The sequence below is a fragment of the Zonotrichia albicollis genome, chromosome 31, assembly GCF_047830755.1.
Source record: "Zonotrichia albicollis isolate bZonAlb1 chromosome 31, bZonAlb1.hap1, whole genome shotgun sequence".
NCBI lineage: Eukaryota > Metazoa > Chordata > Aves > Passeriformes > Passerellidae > Zonotrichia > Zonotrichia albicollis.
In genome coordinates, this window is record NC_133849.1 from 3,115,565 (window position 1) to 3,129,081 (window position 13,517).

Genomic DNA, 13,517 nt, shown 5'->3' on the forward strand with positions numbered 1-13,517 from the left:
AACCCAAATACTTCCAAATAAACCCAAATAATTCCAAATAACCCCAACTAATACGAAATAAACCAAGTAAAACCCATGATAAACCCCAATTAGTCAATATATAATCCCAAAAAAACCCCAAACAAACCCTAAATAAACCCAAATAAACCCCAAGTAATCCCAGTTCCTCTTCTCCCCACCCCAACACAGATCCAAACCAATCAGAACGCGCAGCACTGATGACGATCCACTTGCTGGGCACAAACTCAGAGCACCGGCCCCGCTCAGCGATTTTCAGCCAATCAGCGCCCGGTCCGACTCTGACTCATCGCTTGCCAGGCACACACCAAGGCCTCTCACTGCGGGAAATAACCAGACACAGCGCGGGGTAATTTCCAGCCAATCAGAGCGTGTCTCGCTGATGACTCATCAGTTGCCAGGAGCAGAATTTAGAGGGGAGGGGGGAGAAGGTGACGCTGGGGATGGGCTGGGGACCCCAAATTAATCCAAAACGGGGTCGGAAGCCCAAACCCGAGCAGGAGGGGCTTGGAGCCCCCAAAACCAAACACGGGGGAGGGGATTGGGGGAACGATCGAAAAGAAGAGAGCGCGGAAAAGAGGGTCAAGACCTCAAAATTGAGCTGGGAGGGGAATGGGACCCCCAAATTGAGGTGGGAGGGGAATGGAACCCCAAATTAAGCTGGGATGGGTATGGGGTCCCAAAACTGAGCTAGGAGGAGGATGGGACACCCAAAATTGAGCTGGGAGGGGGGTTGGACCCCCAGACAGGATTAAGCCAATTTTGTTCCTGGAATATGTAAAGTACTTCATGGATATGCAACAAGGCCATGAATTTGCAACGGATTGACATAATGGGAGACAAGGACCATCGAGCAAAGGTTGTTATTGCCACCAAGATCCCCCAGTTATGTTCGGGGACACACCTTAATTAATTTGGTTTTAATTACATCAGCCTGTTGCATATTCATAGACCCTCATGCATATACATCAACTACTTTACATCTTTCAGGAACTATTTGACATGGCCCAGCCTTGGGGGTGTCTCCCCATTTCAGGAGGCTCCACTGAAATGGAAAATGTAAACCCCCTCCCTTTGATTACTATTACTATTATTATTAGTAGTAGTAGTAGTGGTAGTAATAATAATAATAATAGTAATTTATTTTGAAATTAAGGGGCTCTCGGGCAAAGATATGAAAGCAGAAAAAACAGTACTTTATTAGCAAAAATTAAAAATACAAATGCAGTAATACAAACAAAAAGAAACAGTGACAGAGTCAGAATCCTCTGGGAATTCAGTAAAAAAGGCTGATTCTCTTGGAATCCAGTGTGAAAGGGCTGATCCTCTTGGAATCCAGTGGGAAAGGGTTGATCCTCTGGGAATCCAGTTGGAAAACAGCTGATCCTTTAGGAATCCATTTCTTACCCCCCAAAGACAGGGCAAAGGTAGGGCCGTGGAGTTTTTATAGGGTATCCCAAGGGTGGAGTTGGGGTTCGGGTCAAGGGAGGAGTTCTTATCAACACAAGAATGGTGAGATCAAATTCCTGACTCGTAGCAACAGCAGCACTCCACACAGAACGTGTCCCCAAATCCTAAATTCCCCCTAAAACAACTGAGAAATTATGCAACGTCAGATATATTCGATGAATTTCCTTCATTTAACCCAGTCTTGGGTGTTTTTAAAGGATAAAGGAGAAGCAGAGGAAAATTAAGGCCAAACAAAGAGGAGAACCAGCCAGGTGTGTTCCCAACATGGATCACAGGGAATGTGAGTGACCAGGGCTGTGCCCAAAGTGCCTCCTCCAGTGGGGGATGGAGCTGGAGCAGCACACGAAGCTCTGCCCGCACTCGGGGCACTTGCAGGGCTTCCCTTAGTGGTGCCTCCGTTGGTGCTGGGTCAAGTGAGAGCTCCTGGAGAAGCTCTTCCCACACTGGGGACACTCGTAGGGCCTCTCCCCAGTGTGGATGCGCCGGTGTCTGATGAGGTGGGAGTTGTGCTTGAATCCCTTCCCACAGTCGGGGCAGCGGAAGGGCCTCTCCTCTGTGTGAATCCGATAGTGCTGGAGGAGATTGGAGCTGGTTGGAAACCTCTTCCTGCATTTATCACACTCATAGGGCCTCTCCCCAGTGTGGATGCGCCGGTGGGTGATGAGGTTGCAGTTGTGCCTGAATCCTTTCCCACAGTCGGGGCATTGGAAGGGCCTCTCCTCTCTGTGAGTTCGATAATGCTGGAGGAGAAGAGAGCTGGTCTTAAACCTCTTCCCTCATTTGGAACATTCGTAGGGCCTCTCCTCAGTGTGGGAGCTCTGGTGGCTCATCAGGTGGGAGCTCCGCCTGAAGCACATCCCACACTCGGAGCATTTGTACGGCCTCTCCCCAGTGTGGATCCTCTGGTGCTTGATCAGGCTGGAGCTCTGTTTGAAGCTCTTCCAACACTCCACACACTCGTAGGGCCGTTCCCCAGTGTGGATCCTCTGGTGCACAATCAGGCTGGAGCTCTGGCTGAAGCTCTTCCCACACTCCCCACACTCAAAGGGCTTTTCACCAGTGTGGATCCTCTGGTGCTTGATCAGGCTGGAGCTCTCTGTGAAGCACATCCCACACTCTCCACACTGGTAGGGCTTCTCCCCAGTGTGGATCCTCTGGTGCCTGATCAGGTCGCAGTTCCACCTGAAGCTCTTCCCACACTTCTTGCACGTGTGGGTCTTCTCCCCATCATGGAGCTGATCATGGAGCACCAGCTCCAAGCTCTGGCTCCGTCTCCGGCCGCCTTCCCGGCCCAGGCTGGCTCTTTCCCCCTCAGATCCCCGCCGGCTGCGTTTGCAGCCCCTCCTCGTGCGGCATCTCTGGGGCTTTTCCTCCCCGTTGGCTTCCTGCGCCGTGGAGCCGCTCAAAACGGCCTCTTCCACCAGGTTCTGCCGCGGGCATTTGTCCTCCCTGCTCTCCATGCTCAGCTCCTGCTCTGGGGGAGAAAGGACAAGGACAGGATGGGATTTGCCTCCGTGCCACAGGCAAGGGCAAGGAGATCCCCCAGGGCTGAGCTGCAGCCGGGGCCGTGCTGGGCTGGGAGATGGAGCAGCACAGAGGGGAAAGGGACACTGACTTCCTCCTCACCTGCCTCAGTGTCCCGGGGCATCTTCCTCTTCCTCGCAGCCTCCCAGGCCTTGGCAATGGGAAATCCTGGTTTGGGGAAAACAACGGATGAGCGCGTTTGTAGGAGCGTCGGGGGGTAGGACGGTCGGGACGGACGGAGACGAGAGAGCTCTGCAGCCAGGGCGTGGAACTTGCGGTTTATTGCAAAGGGCCTGTGTGCAGGGCCCTGCTGGGAGCTGCCAGGCACAGCTCGGAACAGGCCTGAGAGCAGGGAGGGGTAGAGAGGGTGAGAGGGTGAGAGAGTAAGAGGAGAAGAGTGTATGAGAGTAAGGTTCCTGTTACAATACAATCAATCTCCTGTTCTGTTGAATATTCTATTTCTCACTAACCAATCTAGTACAAGATACAAATCCTATAGCATTTACATATAGCCTGTAAAAGTCATTACATTATCATAATGTGTTACATTTTAAACCCTAAAAACTCCTCTTTGGACTCCCTCTGCCAAGCTGTAGGGTCTGCTGTGAGCCTTGGATCTGTCTGCGAGCAGAGGGAATTGTTTCATCAAAAGGGGATTACCTTGAGTCAGGCCACACCATTGTTTTCCAGTTGTTCACTAACTAAGGTTATTTCAGAGCTTGCTTTCATTTCAATCTTCCTTATAGTTTCTATATCCTCAAAGTCTTTTGCCAGACAATTGTATTTATAAGGCTTTCCTGTTTCATCTTCCCCAATACACATTGAGTTTGAAGGTCCCTCTGCCCGAGTCCATCTTTACAATCACTGGCCACCTCAGCTCCAGAAAAACCTCCCAAACACCAAGATTCAGCCCTGAAAAAGCCTCCCAGGAGTTCCCTGTCCCCGGTCCCTCCCCTCTGGTGTTCGGAGGTTCCCCCCTGTCCCAGCTGCTGGGGGTCACGCTTCGATTGGGGTCCCCCTTGTACCCGGTGCCTGCCCTGCCCAGGCTGCTGGCAGTCCCAGCAATGCCAAAAGCTCCCCCCCGCTTCGCTCTCCCCATTTCAGGATGCCGGGGCTGTTTGGGCTCCCGGGCTCCCTTCTCCCCTCATTCTCTGCTCGGGGCTGCAGCGGCTCCAAGGAGTCCCCCCTGCCCCTCTCCAGGCTCTTGAGGCTCCCGCCAATGGCGGCGCTCCCCCCTCTCTGGGCTCCCCACTTTGGGCTCCTGGGGGACACAGGGCTCTGCTCCTCCAGGCTGCCTCTGCCGGCAGCCGCCACCGCCACCCCCCGATGTCCCCCCGAGGGGCCTTTTCCGCTCAGCCTTGGACTTCTTCATTCTCCAAACATCCCCAAAAACCCAACCCAGGGACCCCCCGGGATATCTCGGCCGAGCCCCCCCTCCCCGCTCACCGGTGCGATTGGGGGGGCGATGATCCCACAGGTGGGGGCTGCGAATTCAGACAGGGATCGACGGCGTGGTTCCCTCAGCTCAGCCTCGATCTGCCTTTGTCCCTCCTCTTCCTCTTCATCCTCCTGCCCTTCCACCCCCCCTCATCCTCCTACTCTGTCTTATCTCCACATCCTTCTGCTCTTCCATCCCTCCCCCTGCTCCTCCTCCCTAACCCCACCTCCTCCTCCCCCTTCATCCCTGCCCTTCCCTCCCTCCTCCTCCTCCCCCAGCAGCAGCCACACCCTCGCTGCCCCGTTCCCGCAGCCCTCGCAGCCGCGGCAGGAGCGGGGATGGAGCCGGGACAGGTCGGGATGGGCAGCGCGGGGCTCTCGGCTGCTCCAGCCGCTGCGGGCGGGGAGAACCCGGCCCGGGCCAAAGGAGAGGCAAACTGGGCAAAGTGGGGGCACATCACAATGCTAAGGATGCACTAGAAAATGGAACTGAAAGAGTTATGTTAATATTAACTCCAAACAAGGAAAAACTGGAAATTCCAAAGTTTAGGGAAGCCGAGAGAAAAGAATTAAACAAGATAGGAAGTGAAAAAGATAAATCAGGGAAATGGAAACTTCTTGATGGAAGACAATTTCATAATAAAACGTGCTTACTAGGAAAATATTAGAAGCCATGCATCAGAAAACCCACTGGGGTACTCAAGATTTGTGTGATCATTTTTTAAGGGACTATGGGTGCACTGGGATTTTTGGAGTAGCCAATCAAGTAACTGAAAGATGATTAATTTGCCAAAGGATAAATAAAAATGTGATGAGAAAAACAACATTAGGAGGTTGTGAATTAGCTCATCGACCATTTCAAAGTATCCAAGCAGAAGTTGAGATTTCTTAGGTTCTGGCTTTATTACTTTATTTGTAAAAAAACACCCTTTAATCTAGAAGAAAGAGAATATGCCACATGTTAGACACCAGATTTTAGGAGAATAAAAACCTTTGCAGTATCAGAAAACCCCGATAAAAAAAACAAGAAAAGAAAAAGGGAAATGAAAGGGAAGGGAACAAGAGGAAAAATCAGAAAGAGAGTGGGATCCTCTGCAGGTCTTGCCCCCTCCTTTCGCGGCCCAGGCGCCTGTCCCGGGTCCCGGCTCGCTGCCCGCCTCAGCTCCGCCTGCCCCGCTTTCCATCCCAGGTGCGGCCTCACTGCCCAGGGCAGCTCCACCTGCCCCGGCGCTCTCGCTCAATTTGTGTGCCCTGCTCCCACTGCCTGGCCCGCGGCCGCTCTGCCGCCCATGCTGGGCAAGATGGGGGTTGCTCTGTCCTGCCGCCTGCTCCGAGCTCACCGCGCCCACCGCACCCAGGGGGGGTCCCAGCCATCCCATCCCCGCCTGCCCTGCCCGTGCCACCTGCGCTGGGCACCGCCGCTGCTGCCGGGCTCTCCCACCTGCCTTTGCTCTGCTGGGAGCTGCCGGATCAGCCGCCATCAGCCATCTGGGGGCTGCCCACGCTCCACCTCGGGCTCCACGGGAAGATCCCCCTCTGCCGATTCCGGCAGCAGACCCTGCCCACACTCCCACCGAGCCTCGGCGGGATATCCTCCCCTGACCCCGTCCTGCTCTGAGTTACGTCCCCTTGGGAACCACAGCTACGGCTGTTCAGGGAAACTCTCTCTCTCTACAGGAAGCACCTTATTGAAACACAAGGAGCTCAGTTAAAAGGCAGCCCTCTCCAAATTCTTTCCCAAAACACGGGAGAAAGGCCATAGAAGGTAAAAAATGTGAAAGAGTTAGATGAAGGGATTGCTCTATTTCCGTTCAGAGAGGTTCCCATGGGAGGGATGCGCTGCCCCGCCCCGCGGGAGCCACCAGCGCCCCTGCCGGCCGTGCCCGGAACTGCACCCAAGGGGAAAGCGCCGCAGCCCAAAGGCCGGGACTGGCTCCGGGCTCTGTTTGCTGTCAGTGCCGCAGCTGTTGCTGTTTGTTTGCTTTATTATACACACTAGTAAAGAACTGGTATTCCTATTCCCATATATTTGCCTGAGACCCCCTTCATTTCACTAGTCTAAAAATTAAGAAGGACGGGGTTTGCATTCTCCATTCCAAGAGAGGCTTTTTCTGCCTTCCCGAGCAGACACCTCTCTTGTAAAGCAAGACAAGCACCCACAGGCACTGAGGGGGCTGCAGGAGGGGCACAAGAAGGCCCTGCAGCACTTGGGCACAAAGGCACAGCAGGTGAGTGCAAGAAGGGAGCAGCAAAAGGCCAAGCTGAAGGCAAAGGCCAAGCTGAAGGCAAAGGCCAGGGCACAGTTCCTACAGCCCCTGAGGGATCAACCCCAGGGCCCAAGGGGGCCCCAGCACCCAGGGCACGGGCTCGGCCACAAGCACCTGGCACAGGCATTGCCCTCCTCGGCAGGGGAGAGCCCACCCAAACAGCCTCTGGCAAGGAACCAGGGCTCCAGCTGCAGGGCACAAGGACACTGCAAGCACAGACAGCAGCACCCTCAGCACCAGCAAGTCCACCCCTTGATGGACATGGATTGGCAGGACTGTCACAGCTCCCATCACACCAAGGACCCTCCACACTGCAGCCCTTGAGAACATTCATGGTGGGTTTGCATTGAGAGGAGGCATTTCCTGATGGACACAGGGGCCTCTCAATCCACTCTGAATCTTTGACATATTGGGGGGGGGGGAATGCTAGAAATATGTTTGATTAGTGAGGAGATAAGTGGGAAAGATGAGTGTTTTTATTCAACCACTATTGGTACATGTGGGAGAAGGATTTGAAATGCATGAATTTTTACTTGGTCCTAATTGTTATCATGATTCACTGGGAAGGTATTTGATCACTAAACTTGGGATGCAAATTAATATTATAAAAGGTGATAGAGGGGCCAGTTCTATTGTACCTCTGAGTCAAATGTCAGGCAAGGCCTATGCTCAAGTGAACCCTGAAGTGTGGGTAGCTCCAGGGAAAGAGAGAAATTTAGATATGGAGTCGCTCTGAAGCAACCAGGACAAGTGGTGTCTAAAAGCAACACCCTGTTCCAGGGGTGGGAAGGAAGGGCAATCAGACACAGCGCAGGTCACCGCCCCATGCTCAGCTCAACCCGCGCAGCTGTGGGTTCTTGTGAGAGCCTGGCACTGAAATGCCCTGAGCAGGAAGGCTTCAATATCTTCTGCTGACACCATGGCACCTAACAGGGGGGCAAAAGCAATTCTCACTGCTTCAGCAACCACTGGAGCAGATATCAAGGCATATTCTCCCACAGCAAGCTGGGCTGGCACAGAGCCTGCCCTGGCACTTTGCTGCTGCCAACACCCAGCCAGGACATCGGCTCCTGCCTAAGGAGTGCAAAGCAGCACCACTGGTGGCCAAGGGGCCCATGCCAAGTGTCCCTGAGGCCAGAAACAGCCTCCAGCACAGCTCAACACGGGGGGACCCCTCAGCCTGGCCTCAAGGGCTCTGAAGCCCCGGAGATTTGCACTTCCCGCCTGCAGCAGGAGGATGGGAGGCCGCCCCTGAGCCTGCCCTGAAGGCAACGCAGCAGCAGCCAGGGCTCCACAGCGGGCCAAGCCCCTGCGCCTGCCCACAGATCCTTGCCTGGAATCCTCTGCAATCCTGGCCACCCTCCTCTGCCATTTCCAGCCACTGGGGCCAAGCCTTGCTGCCACTGCTGCAGCCCTGGCAGGAGAGAGTGGCCAAAAATGGGGAAAACCTTAAAGGCTACCAGAACAAATCCTACAACACCATGGACCATGCCCTGGGAATCCGAACCAATTCATACCAGGAGCCACAGAACCCATTTCTCAATTCAATGGCATTATTACATTACAAGCTGTCCTCGGAATAACCAACCAGACACCTCCAGCTCGTGACCTTCCTGCTGACCAATCCACTGAAATGAAGAACACAACACTGCACCATGGGATGGGATCAGATCATCTGTTAGCAAAAAAAAGAGGAATTTGTGGAAAATTAAATTACTCAAACTGCTGTTGGCAAAGAGATAACAAAGGAAAAGTGGTGAAAAAAAAAAAAACAACACCAGAAACAAAAAAGCATCTCATGTATTGGTCCAAAAACCTGAGAAGGATGGGAATGGGTCATGGTTTTGTGGCTCCCTGGCAGACCATGGGTTAAACGTATGCTGTTTCTCCTCGGATGTGCTGCAGCAACTCTCATCTTTTTACCGTGCTCCACACCTTGAGAGTGCAGCTCATTCAGCAGCTGAGCGAGGGGCCAGGGACTCGTAGATAAGGAAGTAACGCGCGAAACTACCAGCTTCAATAAATGTTACTAATTAACATGGATTTTGCTCACAGAAAGACCCGCTAAATTCCTGAATTTCGAAAAAAATAAAAACTTAACAGAGCCATGAATATCGGCTGCTATACAAAAGTGGGGGTGAACATTAACAAGGACATGCAGTTGGGAAGTCTGAACCTTCCAAATACTTCAGCCACTCGGCAAAGGGAGAGGGAGATGAGGCCGGGAAAATGAGGATAAAAAGGAGGCTGCGAACTACAACAATGGCAGAGAGCGCACGGCAAATGCCCCACGGCCTCTCCCTCTGCCCAGCAATAAAGTCACTTTTACAGGACTCCTCTGTCTCCTCTGCGCACAGAAACCTCCGGCCACGGCAATTTTCCTGCACAGCCCCAGGCATGGGGCAGCCCCCTCTGTCCCAGCCACAGCAACCAGGCCGAGCCAGCGCTGCTCCGGCAGCGGCTCCTGCCGAGGCAGCGACCGCAAGGAGACCGCGGGCAGCCGCTCCCGCAGCGCCCTCACGCCAGCGGCAACACGGGCCGGACACGGCACAACCAACCCGCCCGAGCCCCCTGCCGCCCCCGAGGCCCGCAGCCAGCCCCGAGCCCCCGCACAACCCAGCGCGGCTCCCACCTGTGCTGCGGCCGCCTCCGAGCTCCGCCGCCGCCTCACCGCGCTCTAGCCACCGCCGCCACTCGCAGGCCCGCACACACGACAATGGCGCCGCTGGCCAGCCACAGGTGCCCTCAGCCCGCCACCGGGGCCCTGCTCCGCCCCGCTTCCACCAATCAGTGCGCCAAACCACGACTGACGGCACCAGCGCCCAATCGCAGCCAGGGGCGGGCTCTGCACACGGCACAACCCCGCCCCACGCACTTAGGGCCCCCTGGGCTGCGTGAGGGCAGAGTCGGAGCTGAGGAACAGCCCTGGAACGGGCCCGGGCCCGAGGGGGATTGAGCTGAAAACACAAACAAACTTCTCCGCACCTCCCGCCATGGCTTTCCCGCCACTGCGGCTCCGGTGGCTCCGGCTCAGCGGGAAGCCCTGGACCCTCACTTCTCCTACCCCTAATTAGGAGCATCAGTGCATCACTTTGATTTCCCCCAAAAAGGGAAAACCGCCCCAAACCTCTGTGAATGAGTGGGGGATGGGAGAGTTTTATGACAGAAAACTCCAAAAACTCAGAGCAGGATAATGAGAAGTAAGTGAAGAGCCTTAAATCTAGGTTTCCCCCACGCCTCCCTCCTTCCAGCTGCACCTCCTACCCCGGCAGTGCCGCAGACAGGGAATGGGGCCGGGCTCAGTTCATGCCCCGGGGCTTCTCCCTCTGCTCAGGGACAGGAGTCGTTCCCCTGCTGCACCCTGGGCTCTCTCCCACCGGAGACTTCTCCAGGAACTTCAAGCTGAGTCCATCCCATGGGGCACAGCCCCCTCCAAGTGCTGCAGCGTGGGTCACTGTGCCCCGGGGTCAGTCCTGCCAGGACAGGCTGCTCCAGAGGGGCCCTCTGGCCACGGGATCACAGCCTCCTCTCAGGCATCGCAGTGCTCAGCGTGGCTGCTCCGGGGACGGCAGGGGGATCTCTGCAGGCCCATGGATCTGCAGGGGGATCTCTGCAGTCCCATGGATCTGCAGGGGGATCTCTGCATCCTCGATGATCTGCAGGGGGATCTCTGCAGCCCCTTGGATCTCTGCATCTGGCACCACCAATTTTGGAGGTGCCAGGAATAGGCTGAGCTCTGTCTGAAGCTCTTCTCACATTCCCCACACCCTTCCCATCACAGGGAGGGTTTTAACTCCTCACAGATCCCCAGGCTGGGTTTGCAGCCCCTCCTCGTGTGGGATCTCTGGCGCTTTTCCTCCCCACTGGATTCCTGCACCGTGCAGCCGTTCCAAATGGCCTCTTCCACGAGGTTCTGTCACAGGGATTTGTTCTCCCTGGTCTCTGTCCGCAGCTCAGTGCCTGGGGGAGGAAGGACAAGGAGAGGAAGAGACAGGGAGAAGGGAAAAGGAAAAGGCAGGAGGAGAGGAAGGAAGAAGAAGGAACAAGGGAGAAAGAGATGGGAAAGGAACGTGGATGGATGAAGGATAGAATGAGGAGAGGAAGGAGGGTGGACAAGGAGCAGATGGGATTTGCCTCAATGGCAGAGGGAAGGGGAAGGAGATCCCCCCAGTCCATCCCTGGCAGGATGGCGTTGGCAGTGAGGCTGTCCTGCAGCGATGCTGGGCTGGGAGATGGAGCAGCAGAGAGGGGAAAGGGGCAGTGATTCCTCCTGCCCTGCCTGGCTGTCCCAGCCTGGAGCGTCCTGGCGCTGCCCAGGCCCTTGGAGCGTCCGGCACTCCGGAGCCCGAAGCTCATGGCTGCTTTACAAAGCTGACAAAGTCGGCAGGATGGGTCTGGGTATGATCTGCAGCAAACTGGGTTTATTGGTACAGGAACAGGGGACACAGCTGACCAGGGCCCAGGGACAAAGACAGGGTGCAAGCTGAGGGCACAGGGGGTTTTTATATGGGGTAGTGAGGGTGGAGCTGAGGGTCAGGGTCCAATGGATATGGGGGAAAACGGTGCAAAGGAGGGGTTAAGGGTCGGGTTGGCTAATGGGGAAACAGGGGCAGAGGAATGCAGTAAATTAGGGCCAATGGAGGGACAGAGAGGGAGAACATTCTAGGGACTAACCAGAAATGGGTAACAGGGGGTGAACTAGGGTAATTAGGCCAATGGGCCAATGGAGTAACATAACTTCCCAGAAATCAGCATGTACTTGCAAAGGTCTATGGGAGAAGCAAGCTTCTCACCATAACCCTGAAATCTATTCTTCTTATTGGAGACCAGTCCCCCACGGGTGGGAGATTGAGACTCCCATGGGCCTCCACACCAGTGCATCTTCCTTTTCCTCACAGCATCCTTCTCCTCCATCCAGACAAAGTTTAGGATTGACAAATCCTGACTTTAGGGGAAGATCAAGGGGTGAGCATATTGGGTATTGTGACAAAGGAGCCTCACTCTTTACAATTTTTGAAAGTTTAATAAGGAATAATAAGGGACAAATCAGTAACAGTGCTGGGTGCTTGGCGATGGCCAGAGGCACACCGGTTAACCACAGCAACTCTTCTTGTCCAGTTTCTCCATTGTGTTGTTCAAATACATATTCATAATGATTATACACATTCAAACATTTCTCTGAACTCGTTTACATGTTCCAGAAATGCTTTAGGTTGGTTTGACCCCCAACTCACCGTTTTAGAGCACGTACAGGAATCGTGGATTGCTGTTTTGAGGGTTGTGTGTCACTCCCTCACAAGGGCCCCTGTTCTGTGGTTTCAGCAGGTGACAGTTATTGACAGTGGAAGGGTCAGGGGCAGGGGTCCTCATCACATCCCTTCCTTAAATGTTGTCTGACCATGCAGAGGGTTTTAGCTACTTCCACAAGTACTTGAAATGAACATTAGCTATTTCACAAATATCTCTGAAGTGTTATTGTCAGTTATTTACAAAAATAAAAGCATTAATTATTATTTCACAACTACAGCTACTTCTGCAAAAGTTAACATTCTAATGCACAACACATGGCATCCACTTTAATATTCTCCAAAGCCAAAATGATAATGTATGTTTTTCACACTGTCCACAAACTCAAATATCATCCATAAATGATGTTCTGAGGATATGAGCTACACAGGGGCCAGGGCATTGGCCACAAAAAACTGACAAATTTTACTAGAGCAAAAGAAATTAAAAGTGATTACAAACTGCACTCTATCAAACTCGTTGTGATTAAGAATACTTTGCAGAAGTCAGTACATAATAGCAAAAGCCAACACTACCCAGTTATTTATAACAAACCCAGGGCAGGTTTTTCCCTTGCATGGAGCACTTGGGCCTTCCCCGGGCCCCTTCTGCCCTCGTGCAGAGCCGGTGGCATTTTCCAGCACACCCAGTTTGTAACCAAGAGCCGGGTGCAGCCGAGAAGGCTCCAAGCGCCTCCTTCCAGGCTGACTCTGCAGGTGCCGAGGCTGCTCTGGGCTCTGCCAGGGCTCTGCTGGGGCTCAGCTCTGGGCCAGGCTGGGCCCGCTCTCCCCTCACATTGCTCCGGGCAGCTGAGGCACAGCGGGAGGAGGAAGGGACACGGCAAGGCAGTTGAGGGTTAAGAGAGTTTTTATTCAAAAAACTGCCATAACAAACAGGCTGTCCTAACTAGCATAAACTACCAGTGCTAACTATCATAACTAACTACCTGTACTAACTACCATAACTAACTAGTTGTCCTGACTACTGTAACTGAAAGCTGTCCTCAAGGGCTTCATCTCCTCCGCTGCTCCCTCAGTTGCTACGCTGCAGTGATCAGAGGGGTCAGGCTGGAGAGAGGCTTGGTGATGATAAAAATGGGTGCTGTCCAAAGGATAAAAAGGAAAGAAATGAACTGTTACTTTCCTGAGTCAAGTTCCTCACAGGCTCTGTTGCAACAGGACAAAGCGAAATGCTTTGAAACTCGAGGGAAGCAGGCTCAGATTAGATCTAAGGAAGAATTTTTTAACCAGCAGACTGGGGAAACACTGACAGAAGATGCCCAGAGATGTGGGAGGTGCCTCCTCCCTGGAAAAATCCAAGCTCAGGTCAGGCAGGGCTCTGGGCCCCTTGAGCTGCTTGAAGATGTCCCTGCTCGCTGTGGGGCACCAGGCCCAGATGAGCTCCAAAGGAGCCTGCCAAGCCACAGCAGGCGAGGATTCTGCTTGCTCTGCGTGTGGAACGCAGCCAGACTGGAGACTGTCGCAGGGGGCCCCACAAGAAAAGCCCTCCCTGGCG

The 13,517-nt window shown here is 53.9% G+C and overlaps 1 protein-coding gene across 1 annotated transcript in view; it reads right to left on the minus strand.

The window, feature by feature from the left end:
* Positions 1–1,009: 1,009 nt before the first annotated feature.
* Positions 1,010–13,517, minus strand: part of LOC141725892 (uncharacterized) — a 95,958-nt gene continuing 83,450 nt past the window's right edge. Inside the window, exons 2-3 of the mRNA XM_074530055.1 lie at positions 3,115–3,180; positions 1,010–2,962 (exon numbers count right to left, since the gene is read on the minus strand). Of these exons, the coding sequence (XP_074386156.1) occupies positions 2,265–2,962; positions 3,115–3,136 (720 nt within the window). The 5' untranslated portion in view covers positions 3,137–3,180 and the 3' untranslated portion in view covers positions 1,010–2,264. The remainder of the gene's footprint in view (positions 2,963–3,114; positions 3,181–13,517) is intronic.